At 39.0% G+C, this 18,808-nt stretch overlaps 1 protein-coding gene across 1 annotated transcript in view; it reads right to left on the reverse strand.

The window, feature by feature from the left end:
• The window catches only part of cacna1c (calcium channel, voltage-dependent, L type, alpha 1C subunit), an 880,695-nt gene that overhangs the window by 500,949 nt on the left and 360,938 nt on the right, over positions 1 to 18,808 (reverse strand). Inside the window, exons 9-10 of the mRNA XM_060902748.1 lie at positions 17,884 to 18,053; positions 8,328 to 8,418 (exon numbers count right to left, since the gene is read on the reverse strand). Coding sequence (XP_060758731.1) covers positions 8,328 to 8,418; positions 17,884 to 18,053 — 261 coding nt within the window. The remainder of the gene's footprint in view (positions 1 to 8,327; positions 8,419 to 17,883; positions 18,054 to 18,808) is intronic.

Consider the following 18,808-nt stretch of genomic DNA (forward strand, 5'->3'; position numbering starts at 1 on the left):
GTGGAACACTGGAATTTGGCTTGGTAGACAATTAGAGCTGGGTGTCATCAGCATAACAGTGAAACTGAATACTAAATTTCCTAAAAATGTGGCCAATAGGCACCTTTGGTTTTCATAATCTTTTAAAAGCTGAATATTATGTTTTATAAATTAATGGAAAACTTGTCAGGCTTTGAAAACTTGTGAGACTGTAGAGGAGGTCTCTGTAGTATTTATAAAAATGAACTCTCTTTTGATGATGTGATAAAATGATGTGGACTTAAATGACTGAACTGTTCGGAAAAGTACTGTTAAAACTCTCTCTCACTGTATGTCGAATTCTACCTAAAACTTGTACTATATTCATGAAGACCCTAATTCGCATCTTGAACATCTTATCAACACACTCAATACTGTTTCACTTTATAGTATATAATTGCAGGAGAGTAGTACAGAAACAATTGAATTTCAAAATTTCAAATCCATGAAAATTTCTTGATGTTTAAGGCAGTTAAATGACCATACTGATGACTTCAGTGAGCTTTTATGAACATTAATAATATAGCACAGTTAATGCACAGAACAGTTTAGACAGATATAATGCATATTCTATGTTTGGTGTGGGGGCGGCGCAGTGGTGTAGTGGTTAGCGCTGTCGCCTCACAGCAAGAAGGTCCTGGGTTTGACTCCCGGGGCCGGCGAGGGCCTTTCTGTGCGGAGTTTGCATGTTCTCCCCGTGTCCGCGTGGGTTTCCTCCGGGTGCTCCGGTTTCCCCCACAGTCCAAAGACATGCAGGTTAGGTTAACTGGTGACTCTAAATTGACCGTAGGTGTGAATGTGAGTGTGAATGGTTGTCTGTGTCTATGTGTCAGCCCTGTGATGACCTGGCGACTTGTCCAGGGTGTACCCCGCCTTTCGCCCATAGTCAGCTGGGATAGGCTCCAGCTTGCCTGCGACCCTGTAGAAGGATAAAGTGGCTAGAGATAATGAGATGAGATGAGATGTTTGGTGTGCTGATTATTCACAAGTGTAATTATTTTTCTGTCATTATCTGTCCATTTTCTTTTGTGCATGACATTGTTCTTAAAAAAGACAAAGTTGGGTATTAAGGATCGCATGATTAACAATTAAAAGGATAAAATGTCATATCAGCATAGCATCAGAAATTTCTTAACAGGACAAATAACAGTAACACAGTTGCTAAAAGAGAGGAAAATTATCCCTGTGTGTGTGTTTGTGTGTGTGTGTCTGTCTGTCTGTCTGCATGCACGTGTGTGTGCGCGTGTAGTAATTCTCCTTGACAACAGCATGGGTGAGAGGTCTTATCGTGCATCTCTGAAAATTATGGTACTTAACTATATTCCTAGAATACGTCTTGTGTATTGTGTTACCCAATAAGCACTTGCATTTTAATATGAGGTAGACAGTCCTCTAATAGCAGGTAGAATGGAAGGGAGGAAGTTGTGGGCAATGTCATACCACACTATAGCATAATATACCTGTTCAACAAACTAATCAAGTTAGACCTGAAGAGAAAGACTAGCATCCCCAAATTTGTTTCTAAGAGATGGTGCATTTAGGGTTTGGTTGGCATTGAGATGGGACTAGAACAAGGTACTAAAATTAATTAATACCAATAGAACTATATCTCATCTCATCATCTCTAGCCTCTTTATCCTGATACAACTATATATTGAAATAAAATACAATAGTATATACCAGTGCACTGCTGCATAAAAAGGCTTATTTATGATCATCACAGAAATCAAAGCAAATTTGGTTAAATTTAAGAATAAGGTTCCCAACCTCATTATTCAACCACTCATCAAAATAACACTTGATCCACCACATCTCATTCTTTTGCATTTTAATTTATTAAGTATTTATTGCAGTTGCTATTAACTGAAACTTTTGACCTGTAGCTGCATGAATTTTTGCATTGGTCTGCTGCCACATGATTGGCTGATTGGATTATTGCATGAATGAGCAGGTGTGTGTGTGTGTGTGTATGCGCATGTGTGCACCAAACTCTGAACATCCCCCATGATTCCATGAAAAATAAAAAAAGAAAGAATTAGGCACAAGTATAACCCCACCAGCATACATACTGGAGGAGCTGAATCATAAAGTGAGGAGAAGTAAGATAAAATTAACTAAAACAATTAACCTACAGTAATCTGTTTGGAAAAAGTAAGCCTTGTCTTGCCTGAGATCCAGATGTAAAAAGATGCTCAAAGATGTGTAAACCAAATGCTACTATAATGTTATCTTACTTCTTGTAGCAAAAAGACCAGCAGAAGTGTACCAAAACATGCATGATTTAAATTAAAGCGAGACTGTCTTTCGAGTTCATAAAATCAGTGAAATTTAGTTCCCTCTGAAATGTGGTCATTGTGATATATGTGTATTTCTGTAATATCTCACAAAATATCAGGTCGGAATATATGTGGTTCGGAAGTTATTTAATTTGAGGGGGTTCCATAGTAAATAATGTGCATGAAACGGCCTGCTTCACGCAGTCAAACAGACAGAGGAAGTCCATGCAATCATGTGCAGGTTTAGCTTGACCGTGCACTGATAGTTACATCCTTTTGTCACTGAACAAACAGCTGATCACACCAAGGTGCTTGCTGACCGCCAATATTTATTAGTTCAGCCCTGTGTTTCCTTTCCTTCACAACATAAGGTCTTTTATCCTCGCTTTCTGTTACTGTAGTCTGTCTTCCGTGTTTCATTTGCACACTCACATCCTCCGTTTTTCTCTCCTATTTAAAATTTGTATCCGACAATGCCTTGCGCGAATGGGGAAAGCCCACCATGTAATGCATGACGTAGTATCTTGAATTGGGTCATGTTGAAGCAGGCAAAAATAGTGGAGAATTTAATGCCACATGGCCTGAAATTCATTAATTGTTCTATTGGGGGGGGGGGGGGGGGGGGGGGAAATAAATAAATAAATAAATAAATAAATAAATAAAATTCCGATCACAAGTCTGTGATTGGAATTCAGTAGCTTTTGGTCCATGAAACAAAAATAATTGGGTGTCAGGGAAAATTCTTTTTATGACCTACACTTGAAAAATCTGAAAAGCAGTCTACCTTTCATTTTTCGGATAAGGATCTAAATTGAAATTACAATATTTATTTTCACCAAAGGAAACGTTTAAAATGTGATAAAATATTCTACATAATGCATATGTCACTTACATTTCACATTGCCACTGATTTACAAAAGGTAAAACAAAATTAATACATTTGCTGTGCTTTATATCAAAGCAATTTAAAAGTTTTTATTATTATTTATGATATACTGACATTCCATGGTGTTCTGTTTAAAGTGGTACATATGCATATGAACTAGGCATCATTTATTTGACCCTCACTGTCCCACAAAAGTAGCTCTCTTACAATGGTGCTTGAAAGTTTGTGAATCCTTTAGAATTTTCTATATTTCTGCATAAATATGACCTAAAACATCATCAGATGTTCACACAAGTCCTAAAAGTAGATAAAGAGAACCCAGTTAAACAAATGAGACAAAAATATTAAACTTGGTCATTTATTTATTGAGGAAAATGATCCAATATTACATATCTGAGTGGCAAAAGTATGTGAACCTCTAGGATTAGCAGTTAATTTGAAGGTGAAACTAGAGTCGGGTGTTTTCAATCAGTGGGATGACAATGAATGAACCCTTTATTGTCACTAGTCACAAGGACCAGCGAAATTGGCCATCAACCCGTCCTTACATATACACATACATACAATTGACAGAGGGGGAGTAGACAGGACAGGAAGACAGGGATGAAAAGAAAAAAATACAGAGTAACATGAGGAGAGGGGAGGAGAAAAAAGCAACCCCCACACTATGCTCCTGTGAGAAGTACAGTGTGGGAACATTAAAAAAAACACCTCAGCACATAAGCACAAAATAACACAAGTGGGTCATTCTATGAAACTGGTGCCTTTTCCACATTGCAATTCTTAAAAAAATAATTTAAGATAAGCTATTTTTTAAGATACTCATATTAAATATGTGACATCAGAGCCGCAAAAAAATGTGCTCCCACCTCGTGCATAAATTCCTGTTAATATTATCCTTTTTATTGTGACCCAGGTGTCATGTGTTTTACCACCCTGTAACGGACAAGATGCACTAAATTTGAAGCATAATGGCATATATTAATTTCAAATCATCTTATATTTTCCTCTCACATAAATGTCCATAATGTGATATTAGAAATTGCAAGTTGGGTTTTTAATCAGATATTTATGTAATTTATATTTCTATCTCCATAACATGAATTCTCAGTGTTTTTTAATTGGTGTTTTAACAATATTGGCCATTTTACCCCATATTGTGAAATGAAAGTTACATTTGTTAATAGGCTTATTTTATCACATTATGATAAAACAATTATTTTGGGGATATTTCACAGCATTTCCATGAATTTAAACAAAAAACACATTGTTACAGGGTGGTAAGTCATGTTACAGAGTGGTAAGTCCTGCTTTGGGTCTGTTGATTTGGTTTATTTCCATGCATCAACATTAGTTTTATTAATTTTTTCTGGATATATGTAGGGACAGCAAATATAAGACAAGAGCCAAAATACATATGAAATATTTATTGATAAAAGGTTTCACAAATACAAATAAAAAAACCTTAGTAAGTGCATTCAACATGGGCAGAATTCAGAAGACTGTTTTTGTTGTTGTTCTTAATTTCATTTCTCATGGACCATACAAAAACATGAAGTACATTTAGCTTTGAAACTATTGTTTAAAACACTAACATTGCACCCTGAATCGTTAACTAAGTTTTCTAACTCTAACTGATTCTAGCTGTATTTCTGACTCTAATGATGATTAGGCATGGATCAGCATTGCGGCGGGCACGAAATAATCGTTGCCGTTCTGCATTGCTCACTGGGGCCATGATCATCTGATTTTGTTTACATAAAAACGCAGCATTCAAACTATCTGGCTGGTATGAACTCACTGCTAATGACTCACTGAAGCTTTGATTGTATTCCCAGTGCTCTTAATAAATAAATAAATAAATAAATAAATAGGTTTCTGTACTTATAATAGTATGTAAATCCCTAAGTATAGATACAACATTTGCATGAATTATAATCTTAATGCCACTGACAAGCCCTCATATGTTCCCTTTACCACCCTGTAACAATACAGGGTAACAAAAGTGTTAAAGGGTGGTATGTTACAGGGTGGTAAATTTCACCTCAGCTAGTTCTGATAATAACTAGCATAGCTAACAAGTGTACAATCCAGTTTACAAATCTTTCTATTTTCCTTAAAAGCTGAAAAAAAAAGAATTTTTTATAGTTTCCCTGTCTATTATGCATTACAGGGTGGTAAGGTTAAGCTTAACGGACCCTATCTAACTACCAAAAAGAGCAAATAAATCATATCAAATTGGGTGGGAACTTGCCTGCTTAGGATCCTGACTTTGGCCAAGGGTTTGAGTGATGTCATCAGCTTCCTGTGATGTCATTTAAAGACACACTGTCTTTCTAACAGGCAAAACGTGTAAGCGTTACAGGGTGGTATGTAAAATTGTGGGACGAGCATAAATTGTGATTTTTAGATAATAAATGATACTTTTATTCTAAACAAAACTATTGTATTTTACGAAGGATGTAATTTTATTCATGAAATTAATAAAAATTGTTTGAAAAATGTATATATTTATGTAAATATGTTAGGTGCAAATTCCATACGGGACTTCCTGGACATGGGAAAATAGGTTGTGTATATGATAAAAAGATGAAAAAAATGTAGGATTTTTGTTTACAGTGACAGTAAAACATGCATTGTGTAATTCACAACACTCAAATAAACAGTTTTGTTCATTTGAAATACATTTTCACAATTTCTGACATTTTTTAGAGGTCATGAAATTATGCGGACACAAAAAGCACCGGTTTCGTAGAATGACCCATGTACACTTTACAACATGAAAACTCGGGACTAGAGGGGGGGGGCGATCAGAGGAGGGGGTAAGGGGGGAGGGGGTGGGGGAGGGGGGAGGTAGAGGTAACCCAGCGCAAGCAAGCAGCCGTCCGTTCCTGCAGCCATGACGGTGCTGGCCGCGCACCCGCTTGTCACACTGGGGGTAAAAGCGGCGACCATGGGAAGTGGGGGAAGGAATGCAAGAGCGTCTCACTGCAGTGATCTTCAGGGGGAGTTGTTGCAGCAACAGCCTTGACCAAGGCTAGTGCTGTCTGAGGGAGCTGAAAGCAGATAAGATTGGGATTGTTTGGTCTTGGGGCGAGTAGACGCATTCTTTTACACGACTACTCTGTTTGTCCATTCTGGTCTCTGAATCGATCCATTTCCTTTGCAAAGCCAAAAGCTTCTCCATGATGTTATCCATGTTGCGGTTCAAGTTCTGAATAGCCACAGTCTGAGTGCCGACAGCTCTGAACACCGCTTCAATTATGTCGGGCAGCTTTATGGGGCTTTGGACAACTGTCACCGTTTTGTGATTTCCTCGATAAACCAGGGCAATGCCTAATCCAATCAGCAAAATACCTGTAATCATGGTTCCAAATAGGTAGATGTCTTCAATGTCCTCCACAGAAAGAACCACCAGGCACACGACCTGCCACTTCTCCCACGCGTCCATCGTGTAGCCAGCTGCAAATGTTCCGGCAGGACAGGCTGGTTCCCCCGAACCCAGGCTTCTCATCAAGAAAATTGTGTCATTTGTGGTAAGAGACCAATTTATCAATTCCATGATTTTTTAGTTTGGAGAGCAGTGCGGAGAGAGTCTCTCAAAAGTAGAGACAGTAGACAGACGAGACAAGAGGAGCAAAGCAGGGAAGATAAGGGAGGGGAGAGGAGAGGCAGAGAAATGCGACCGCCTTCAGTGAGAGCACGGAGAGAAAAATGTCAATCAGGTGTGAGTGGGAGTCAGGTGTTTTATTTAAAGAACAGGGATCTATCAAAGTATGATCTTCACAACACATGTTTGTGGAAGTGTATCATGGCACGAACAAAGGAGATTTCTGAGGACTTCAGGAAAATCGTTGTTGATGTTCATCAGGCTGGAAACGTTACAAAACCATCTCTGAAGAGTTTGGACTCCACCAATCCACAGTCAGACAGATTGTGTAGAAATGGAGGAAATTCAAGACCATTGTTACCCTCCCCAGGAATGGTCAACCAACAAAGATCACTCCAAGAGCAAGGCGTGTAATAGACAGCGAGGTCACAAAGGACCCCAGGGTAACTTCTAAGCAACTGAAGGCCTCTCTCACATTGTCTAATGTTAATGTTCATGAGTCTACCATCAGGAGAACACTGAACAACAATGGTGTGCATGGCAGGATTGCAAGGAGAAAGCCACTGCTCTCTAAAAAGAACATTGCTGCTTGTCTGCAGTTTGCTAAAAGATCATGTGGACAAGCCAGAAGGCAATTGGAAAAATGTTTTGTGGATGGATGAGACCAAAATACAACTTTTTGGTTTAAATGAGAAGCATTATTTTTGGAGAAAGGAAAACACTGCATTCCAGCATAAGAACCTTATGGTGGTGGTAGTATCATGGTTTGGGCCTGTTTTGCTGCATCTGGGCCAGGACAGCTTGCCATCATTGATGGAACAATATATTCTGAATTATACCAGCGAATTCTAAAGGAAAATGTCAGGACATCTGTCCATGAACTGAATCTTAAGAGAAGGTAGGTCATGCAGCAAGACAACGACCCTAAGCACACAAGTCGTTCTACCAAAGAATGGTTAAAGAAGAATAAAGTTAATGTTTTGGGATGGTCAAGTCAAAGTCCTGACCTTAATCCAATCAAAATGTTATGGAAAGACCTGAAGGGAGCAGTTCATGTGAGGAAACCCACCAACATCCCAGAGTTGAAGCTGTTCTGTACAGAGGAATGGACTAAAATTCCTCCAAGCAGGACTGATCAACAGTTACCGGAAACATTTAGTTGCAGTTCTTGTTGCACAAGGGGGTCACACCAGATACTGAAAGCAAAGGTTCACATACCTTTACCACTCACAGATATGTAATATTGGATCATTTCCCTCAATAAATAAATGACCAAGTATAATATTTTTGTCTCATTTATTTAACTGGGTTCTCTTTATCTACTTTTAGGACTTGTGTAAAAATCTGATGATGTTTTAGGTCATATTTATGCAGAAATATAGAAAATTCTAAAGGGTTCACAAACTTTCAAGCACTACTGTATCTTGCACCTGTATAGTACTCATACCAACAGTACAGGAAACACTAAAGAGGAAATGAAGGAGGAGAACAAAGTTAAAGTAAAATAGAGAAGGAATGGAAATGCAAAATAACTTACACTAGGTGAATACAGCAGGGTTCTCCCTCCAAATCTCCAGTGGGAGGGATATCGGTGTTCACCGACTCATTCTCACTTGCTGGAATACTCACTGTATAGAAGATATGAATGTGTGTGTGTGTGTGTGTATATATATATATATATATATATATATATATATATATATATATATATGGGGAGAGAGAGAGAGAGAGAGAGAGAAAGAAAAATTTTTAACATGAAGGATGTCTGCATATTATAAAACAGAAAGAACCCCTGAATGATTTTTTTTTTCTGTATTCTGTACTGTCTATATCAGTGGGATTATTTTTACTCCTTTCAATGTGACTTTCTACAGAAATAAAACTAAATTATTTAGCTGTCCACAGAAGTATTTAAAAACTCCATCCATCCATTATCTGGAGCCGCTTATCCTGTTCTACAGGGTCGCAGGCAAGCTGGAGACGATCCCAGCTGACTATGGGTGAGAGGCGGGGTACACCCTGGACAAGTCGCCAGGTTATCACAGGGCTGACACAGAGACAAACAACCATTCACATTCACACCTATGGTCACCCTTACAGAAAAAACACATGAATTTCCCATGTATTTCACATGTGATCACATGTTACCACATGTGGTCACATGTTACCACGTGGTAACATGTGGAATACATGGTATCAGATTTTGTAACATGTGTTACCATGTAGAGCACATGTGGAAAACATGTTACCACATGTGTAAAACATTCCCACATGTGATTCACATAAAATTGGGCCAAAACCACATGTTTCCCATGTGCAAAACACATTTTCCACATGTGAGAAATCATGTGTGAAGTTCATGTGTTTTTTCTGTAAGGGCAATTTAGAGCCACCAATTAACCTAACCTGCATGTCTTTGGACTGTGGGGGAAACCAGAGCACCCGGAAGAAACCCACACAGAAATGCCCTTGCCGGCCACTGGGCTCAAACCCAAGACCTTCTTGCTGTGAGGCAACAGTGCTAACCACTACACCACCATGCTGCCCTTATTTAAAAACTCAAAAATGTAAAAACTGCTTCTTTTTTTCTTTCAGCTGCTCCCGTTACAACCTCATACCATGACAGACCCTGGCTTTTGGACTTGTTGCTGGTAAACAGTATGGGTTGTCCTTTTTATCTTTGGTCCAGAGCACACATTATCCATTTCTTCCAAAAAACACCTGGAATACTGATTCATCTGACCACAATGTACATTTCCACTGTGTGATAGTCCATCCCAGATGCCTCCAAGCCCAGAGAAGTCAATGACACTTCTGGACACAGTTAATATAAAGCTTCCTTTTTGCACAGTAAAGCTTTAACTGGAATTTGTGGATGTAATTCCATATTGTAGCTTGACAAAGGTTTGTGAAAGTACAATCGACTCGTAATCCAAAGCCCATGTGGTTATTGGTGAATAGCTATTGGTGAATGATGGTTCTTGATGCAGTGTCTTCTGAGGGATCGGAGATCATGGGTGTTCAGCTGAGGCTTGTACCCTTGCCCATTATGCTCCAAAATTCCTTGACATTCCTTGAATCGTTGAATGATAGAATGCACCATAGAGACTGAAATATCAGAATCTCTTCCTTTCTTTGAGGAACATTGTTCTTAAACATTTCAATCATTTTTTTCCATGCATTTGTTGAGAAACTGGAGATCTTCGGCCCATCTCTGCTTCTCAAAGACAAGGCCTTTCCTGGGGACTCATTTTGTACCAAATCATGATTACAGTCATCTGTTGACATCATCTGTTTCGAATCACATCATTATTTCATTGTTTTACCTGATTACTAGCCCTAAATTGCCCTGTCCCATTTATTTGGAAGGTGTTGCAGCCCTGAAATGAAGGAATAGATTTATATTAACAAATGAAATGAAGTTGACCAGACAAAACATGAAATATCTTGTGTTCATACTGTCTGCAATGAAATACAAGTCAGACTAAGTTGAGAAATCACTGCTTTGTGGGGGGGGGGGGGGGGGGGGGGGGGGGTTCTTTGCATTTTCCAAACCATCCCAATTGTTTTCTCATTTGGGATTGTCAAATAATGTCAATACTTATGTTACTTCAGTGTGCTCTTTTGTGCCAGTGGTTTGAAGGATAACGTAACAGAGCAGTATTATGATTACAACTCGCTGTCTGTCATTATACAAACATTTCTTTCATAAGATAAGCAATGTCTCAAGGTAAGATGGTAAGATGCTGTCTCCTCAGCTCTCCTCCATATAAAAAAAAAGGAATTTTATGGGAAAATACAACTAAAATAGTTATGATACTGTTACTCAATTATGTTGCACATACAGTGATGCTTGAAAGTTTGTGAATGCTTTAGAATTTTCTATATTTCTGCATAAATATGACCTAAAACGTCATCAGATTTTCACACAAGTCCTAAAAGTAGATAAAGAGAACCCAGTTAAACAAATGAGACAAAAATATTATACTTGGTCATTTATTTATTGAGGAAAATGATTCAATATTACATATCTGTGACTGACAAAAGTATGTGAACCTTCGCTTTCAGTATCTGGTGTGACCCCCTTGTGCAGCAATAACTGCAACTAAACATTTCAGGTAACTGTTGATCAGTCCTGCACATCGGCTTGGAGGAATTTTAGCCCATTCCTTCGTACAGAACAGCTTCAACTCTGGGATGTTGGTGGGTTTCCTCACATGAACTGCTTGCTTCAGGTCCTTCCACAACATTTCGATTGGATTAAGTTCAGGACTTTGACTTGGCCATTCCAAAACATTAACTTTATTCTTCTTTAACCATTCTTTGGTAGAATGACTTGTGTGCTTAGGGTCGTTATCTTGCTTGAGATTCAGTTCATGGACAGATGTCCTGACATTTTCCTTTAGAATTCACTGGTATAATTCAGAATTCATTGTTCCATTAATGATGGCAAGCCATCCTGGCCCAGATGCAACAAAACAGGCCCAAACAATGATACTACCACCACCATGTTTCACAGATGGGATAAGGTTCTTATGCTGGAATGCAGTGTTTTCCTTTCTCCAAACATAACGCTTCTCATTGAAACCAAAATGTTCTATTTTGGTCTCATCTGTCCACAAAACATTTTTTCCAATAGCCTTCTGGCTTGTCCACGCGACCTTTAGCAAACTGCAGATGAACAGCAATGTTCTTTTTGGAGAGCAGTGGCTTTCTCCTTACAACCCTGCCATGCACACCATTGTTGTTCAGTTTTCTCCTGATGGTGGACTCATGACCAATAACATTAGCCAATGTGAGAGAGGCCTTCAGTTGCTTAGAAGTTACCCTGGGGTCCTTTGTGACCTCGTTAACTATTACACGCCTTGCTCTTGGAGTGATCTTTGTTGGTTGACCACTCCTGGGGAGGGTAACAATGGTCTTGAATTTCCTCCATTTCTACACAATCTGTCTGACTGTGGATTGGTGGAGTCCAAACTCTTCAGAGATGGTTTTGTAACATTTCCAGCCTGATGAGCATCAACAATGCTTTTTCTGAGGTCCTCAGAAATCTCCTTTGTTCATGCCATGATACACTTCCACAAACATGTGTTGTGAAGATCAGACTTTCATAGAGCCCTGTTCTTTAAATAAAACACCTGACTCCCACTCACACCTGATTGTCATCCCATTGATTGAAAACACCTGACTCTAATTTCACCTTCAAATTAACTGCTAATCCTAGAGGTTCACATACTTTTGCCACTCACAGATATGTAATATTGGATCATTTTCCTCAATAAATAAATGACCAAGTATAATATTTTTTACTCATTTGCTTAACTGGGTTCTCTTTATGTACTTTTAGGACTTGTATGAAAATCTGATGATATTTTAGGTCATATTTATGCAGAAATATAGAAAATTCTAAAGGGTTCACAAACTTTCAAGCACCACTGTATGTATTTAATAATGGCCTATCAATGAAATTCTATGTTGTTGGTTTTTTTGTGTATTTACAATACTTTAAACAGAAATTTCAGCATGACATACAGTATTTCGCTTGGGGCATTACGGTGGTGTAGTGGTAAGCACTGTCGCCTCACAGCAAGAAAGTTCTGGGCTTGAGCCCAGTGGCTGACGGGGGCCTTTCTGCATGGAGTTTCCATGTTCTCTGTGTCTGTGTGGTTTTCCTCTGGGTCCTCAGGTTTCCCCCACAGTCCAAAGGCATACAGGTTAGGTTAATTGGTGGCTCTAAATTGACCACAGGTGTGAATGTGAATGGTTGTTTGTCTCCATGTGTCAGCCCTGTGATGATTTGGTGACTTGTCCAGGGTGTATCCCATCTCTCGCCCATAGTCAGCTGGGATAGCTTCCAGCTTGCCCACGATCCTGCACAAGATAAGCGTTTATGGATAATGGATGGATATTATGGCCTTATCAAACTGGACTTCATACTGCACCTTACTAGAGTGCCTTACTCCACCTTCCCCATTGTCACACTTGATGGGGATTGGAGTTACTTAATGAGTTAGTTAGTTATTAGAGCTGATATTATGCAAGAAATGTGGTCTCATATCTAAGGTCAGAATCAGACATAAATGAGATAAGCTTCTGTTTTAGGCACACCCCACTGAGTGTGTACCTCTCACTTAAATTCTGAAGAGCGCATAAGTCTGTAGTTACAGTTGTGGTCAGAAGTTTACATACAGTGACATAAATATCATCTTGGATATGAATGTCATGGCAATATTTGGGCTTTCATTAATTTCTTTGAACTGTTCTTTTTCTGTGGCAGAATGTACAGCATACATCTTTAATTAAAAAAAAACACTATAATTTGGTGCACAAGTTTTAATTTTCTTCGGGTTTTCTGAAATCAACACAGGGTCAAAATTATACATACAGGATCAAAAATATACATACAGCACACCTAATATTTGGGTAAAATTTCTCTTCACAAGATTCACCTTGACCAAACATTTTTGTTTACCATGAACAAGTTTCTGGCAGAATTCTAGTTGGATATTTCATCTCTCTTCATGGTAGAATTGGTAGAGTTCAATTATTTTTTTTTTGGCAAGGACGCGACTTATAATCACGATCCATATATTTTCAATAGGGTTGAAGTCAGGACTTGTTTTAAGCTTCATTTTAGCCTACTTTATTCTCCACAGCTGGTTCTGATGCATGTTTGGGTTCATTGTCCTGTTTTAAGTCCCGTGTCGTGTTCAATTTTCTGATGGTTTATGCTGAAGAATTCTGTGGTAGTCCTCCTTCTTCATTATTCCATTCCACATGGACAAAGAAGGCTTTTTTCTTTGTCTGTGTGGTCAGCTTCAAACTTTAGCTCAGCTTGAAGGTGTCAAGTTTGGAGCAGGGGGTTATTTCTTGGATAGCAGCTTCTTAGTCCATGGTGATCTGAACTGTAGACAGTGATCCATCAGCTTCCAGTTCATGGCAGGGCTGTGCTATGATGGCTCCCAGGTTGTTCCTGACCATCCAAACCAATTTCCTTTCAGCTGAGGGTGACAGTTTGGGTTTTCTTGCAGCAAAGTGTTTTGACAAAGTGACTACACTTCACAATAACTTGGATACTATTGTTTGAACTGATCTTGGAATTTGCAGTTGTTTAGAAATGGCTCCAAGAGACATTCCTGAGTTATGTACATCTGCAGTCCTCTTTCTCAGATCTGCACTGAGCTCCTTGGACTTTCCCATTGTCCTGTGTGTTGGTCAATCCACTGAGTCAATGTCAAAGTCCTTCCTGCACCATTCATGGTGCGTTTGGTGGTGCCAATCTCTGTTTCATAGCCTTCGGCCTCTCACCTATGTTACATAGCTAGGGTTACAGTGGGGGGCTATCCCTCTGGTAACCGCGAGAGTTTGACTCCCCACTCGCATCTGTATTGCAGTGTGCCTTGCCAGATGGCAGTTGGCACCATTTTTATGATGGTCTTTGGTATGACCCAACCGTGAGTAGAACTCGCGATCGAGAGGCGGACACGCTAACCACTAGGCCACTCGCTGGTGCACAATCCAATGAGTGCTGTAAACAAACCCTTTTTATAAAGGCACAGAGAAGCTATCAGCTGTAGTCAATCCTGATCACTAACAGGAAGTTAAGAGACTTCGGCCTTGGAAAGATAAAAAAACATTTTGGAAGTTTCAGCACCTCTGAATTAATAATCCAAGTGAGGATATGAAAATATTTGACCCTGTATGTATAATTTTGACCCTATGTTGGTTTCAGAAAACCCAAAGAAAATTAAAACTTGTGCACCAAATTCATGTTTTTTTTATTAAAGATGTATGCTGTACAATCATTCTGCCACAGAAAAAGAACAGTTCAAAGAAATTACTGAAAGCCCAAATATTGCCATGACATTCATATCCAAGATGACATTCATGTCACTGTATGTAAACTTCTGACCACAACTGTATGCCTGAGATCTGAATATCAGTGTGCACAATTTTGCCATTAAATCCTCAGTACGTGCACTTAATTAACTCTGAATACATCCCAAAATGTGTAATTATTGGATAACACTTTAGAAGTTTGTGAACTATTTAGGGAAACTACTGTATGCCTTTCAGTTATGCAAAATAATTATTTTGCCATACTCATCTGATCATAGCAAATGTGCCAAAAATATATTCATCAATTTATCTGATTTATACCACAAGCATTCAGCACATTAACCAGGACTTGTAACAATGCCAATTTTTCAAATGTAACAGAAACCACAATCAATCATAAGAAAAATGTAAGAAATACAGTTTAATTTCACACTTTATAAGGTTATTCTTTCAAAGCAGTCTTTTCATTAAAACCATTTTGTAGCAAAATTCCATAGTCTACATGTGCAAAGATAAATTAATTCATACCACATTCACGGTCCTAATAAACTGATTTGTCTTTTTCCAACAGGCTAAATTGATTTGGGTTTTGTCTGATCTAACAGTTGCAACTCAGAAAAGGTTTGAGATTCCATGTATGGAAGTTTTATTGGGAAAAAAAAATCACAATTCAAAAGCCAGGCAATAAGCATCAAAACTCAATGAGAGCAAAGCACTGAGTAAAGGCAAAATCCAAGTGAATAAACAATATAGCAGGGCAAGGTACATGAAATCAAGCGTAGCATAGTTCTGGCAGGCCATGAAGTCAAGCTCAGACCTCAATCCCAGCATATCAGCTGACTGCAGCTGATCTCAGGCCAGCCCACATCAGCTATCAGCTCAGCTGATTCCCTTCTATGCAATCTATTGACAAATCTCTCATAGAGCACCTCATTTAAGCTGCTTTAGCCTGCCTACCTTTGCTGTTTCCTCTGCAAGCCTTTTGCAACCCACCTCCACCCCAACTCCTCCCCTTTCATGATGTCTGACTTTAATCAATGTCATTTCTGTATCATTGATGCCAGCTTACAACCCAGTCCAGGCCACCTTCTTCCATTGCTCCATGGTCCAGTTCTGATGCTCACATGCCTATTGTAGGCACTTTAATTGGCAGACAGGAGTCAGCATGAGCGCCCTGACCAGCCTGCAGTTCCTCAGCCAATACAAACCAAGCTGTGATGTGCTTTGCATTCTAACATCTATCATAGCCAGCATTAACTTTTCAGCAGTTGTGCAGGTGCTCTACTGTGGTTCACTGATTGTCCTTCCTTGGACCACTTTCTGATAGATGATAATCACTGCATACTGGGAACACCCCCATGACCTACCATTTGGTGATGTGTTGGCCAATCATCTAACCATAACATCTGACCCTTGTCAATGAGGCTAAGATCCCTAATCCATGCATTTCCACTGCTGCCACCCTCCCTGCTTTAGCCATTCCATGCAGGCACATGGAAGGGCAGGAAGGTGCTCTCCCTGCCGCAAGGCTTTCCATGTAAGTACGTGGAAGGACAGGGAGGTCCCATATTCCGACCTTAATCAATGTCATCTCTGTTGTCATTGATGTTTGCTCTGTTCTGTACCCTATGGGGGGTTTGCTGTGGCTCTCCCTGCCTTAGCCTTTCCATGTAGGCACATGGTAGGGCAGGGAGGTGTGCTCTCCCTGCCCCATGGCTTTCCATGTATGCACGTGGAAGGGCAGGGAGGTCCCAGAACAGAGCCAGCCTCCAAATACCACTTACTGCAAATATTGCATGCAAATAATGTTTCTTGATGAAAATAGTTCTGACAGAAATGTAAGGCACATTGTATCGATGGGAAAGTGGAGAATGCAAGATTCAAAAAAACATGTTTGCACTACAGAGAAGTGTATGGCTTTCACAGCAAAGCTAGTTAACAGTAAAATGCAAAATAGTGCACTCCCTTGAATCATGCCAACTGGGTTGAATTTGCTAGATTGGGACAGTTTTGAAACAACTGATCTACAACTAATCATAAAGTGTGTGTGTGTATGTGCACGTGCCATGGTGAATTAGTGAATGGTGAATTAATTCAAACTAATGACTGAGGGGAAAAAAAATTAAAAATGCATTTTCCAGAATATCGTGGCCTTGGTTCTGGTCTTTTTATGTAGTCATTGAGATGTAGTGGAATTTTCCAGAGACATGGCAACCTTAGTGGCTTGTTAGAATCTAAGTGTAAATTCCAAATATTGCATTTAAAATCTAACTGGTTTGTTTCTTGTGCTCTAAAAATCTCAATAACATTTAAATTACTCATTGATTTATATTTGGACCAGATGCCACAGGATTTAAAAAGCTCTGCAAGACAATAAAATTATTCATTTATCAAAATTAACTATATTACAGTTGTCTTCTGTACTGTAAACCTGATGACAGAGACTCTGTATGAGATTTGTTCATGAGATTTTTTCCTGTCCAGGCATACTGACAGGGTCAAAGCAACACAACCTCTCCTGTCCAGCCAGCACCTGTCTATTTGGAGGGGCTGCAGGTTCCCAGTTGTGAGGCAAATATGTAGTTTTTATATGTAGAGTATGTTGGTGTCTGCAACTCCTCATTCCTCAGTGGACAAGAGGGTGTCAGCTGGAGGATGTCATCACTCCATTTCATGACTCTGCCTCCTCTTGGCTCTGCCTTAATCACTCCTATTTTTCCTGATTCTGATGTGTCTATTCCTTGTAAAATTTTGTTCATTGTAAGTTTGCATTCTGAGCCTTGTTTTCTGCTATTGTGTTTTCTGGTATTGAAACTGATCGTATATTTGTTTTCTTATCATGGATTACCATGTGCTTTGACCTTCCTCACATACATTGACTACAATTGATGGATTGCCCACAGTAAAGCACATATTAAGCTTTTGCACTTGTGTTCTGCCTGATTTAACTGCATGACCTTTGTGTATTTTAAAGAGACAATATTACTAATTAATTAATTGTGTCATATTTCCATGTTTAAATCCAAGGTCTGTATCACATGGAACTGAGACACACATTGCATGCTCAACTCTCATGCAGTTGCATAGTGATTGTCTGTAGGCACATTTGATGTACAAATATAAATGTGTGCAATGCCAGTATTAACTCCTCACTACACCCACTGGACTTAATTCTGAAGATGGCCCAAAGTGTCGAAGCCCACTCACACCTGCCTACTCATTTCTGACCCAGTCTAAACTGATCCTGTACTCACAGTTTCTGGGTTTGGCATCATCCAGCCCCTCCTCATTATCTGGATCAATGTCCTCAGCTTGAGTGATCCAATCCAGGTAGCCCTTTAGATCCTCTTCTAGCTGTTGCTTCTCTCGTAACTTCTGGAAATCTCCGCGTGCCTTTGCCTTTTCACGCTCCTTCGAGAACTCTCTGAGTCACAACAAGGGAAAGACACACAAATAAATATAAAGAGAGAAAGAAAAAGAGATAAACACTTGAATGTCTTTGATACTATGGAAACAAAAAAGTGACAAATATTTTAATTAAAAAAAACCTTTATTTTAAAGCTAATGAATTCTTCATAATGGAAATGAAAGACCATTGATTTCATAACACTGAAATATATTAGTTTGGAAACGGTACAGCTGTATTTATTTAATACTGGCTTTTTCAGTATTTAATAATTCTCTTTGTAAAATTCATGTTTTCAAGTATTGACATTCAATTTTTTTTTCAGTGTTCTCAAATTCAGATTCAAGAATTAAATTTTCAGACATTCAGAACCTTGTTCTGAAGGCTGCTTAAGTCAACTCAACCAGGACAATTAAGGCTGCAGAACTGAATATGAACATTTTCAAATTTAACATCTGGCCTACTCGAGGGAAAGAAACAACAGTGAGTCTGGAGCTTATTCTGCTATTTTTCATCTCCTGCTGTCAAATTCTTGCTACTCTCATGGGCACACACACCTACAGTGTTTTGCAAAAGTATTCATCCCCCCTGGTATTTGTCCTGTTATTTTTTTTGCTTTGTTTTGTTTTTTGCATTATGGGATGGAATTTTTTTTTTTTTTAGGGTTAGCACCATTTGATTTACACAACATGCCTTTAAAGGTGCATTTTTTTTTATTTGTGACACAAACAATAGTTAAGTGTGGCAGCGGGGGCGTGGTCAAGCGCCGGTCT

The sequence above is a fragment of the Neoarius graeffei genome, chromosome 21 (assembly GCF_027579695.1).
Source record: "Neoarius graeffei isolate fNeoGra1 chromosome 21, fNeoGra1.pri, whole genome shotgun sequence".
Classification (NCBI taxonomy): Eukaryota; Metazoa; Chordata; class Actinopteri; order Siluriformes; family Ariidae; genus Neoarius; species Neoarius graeffei.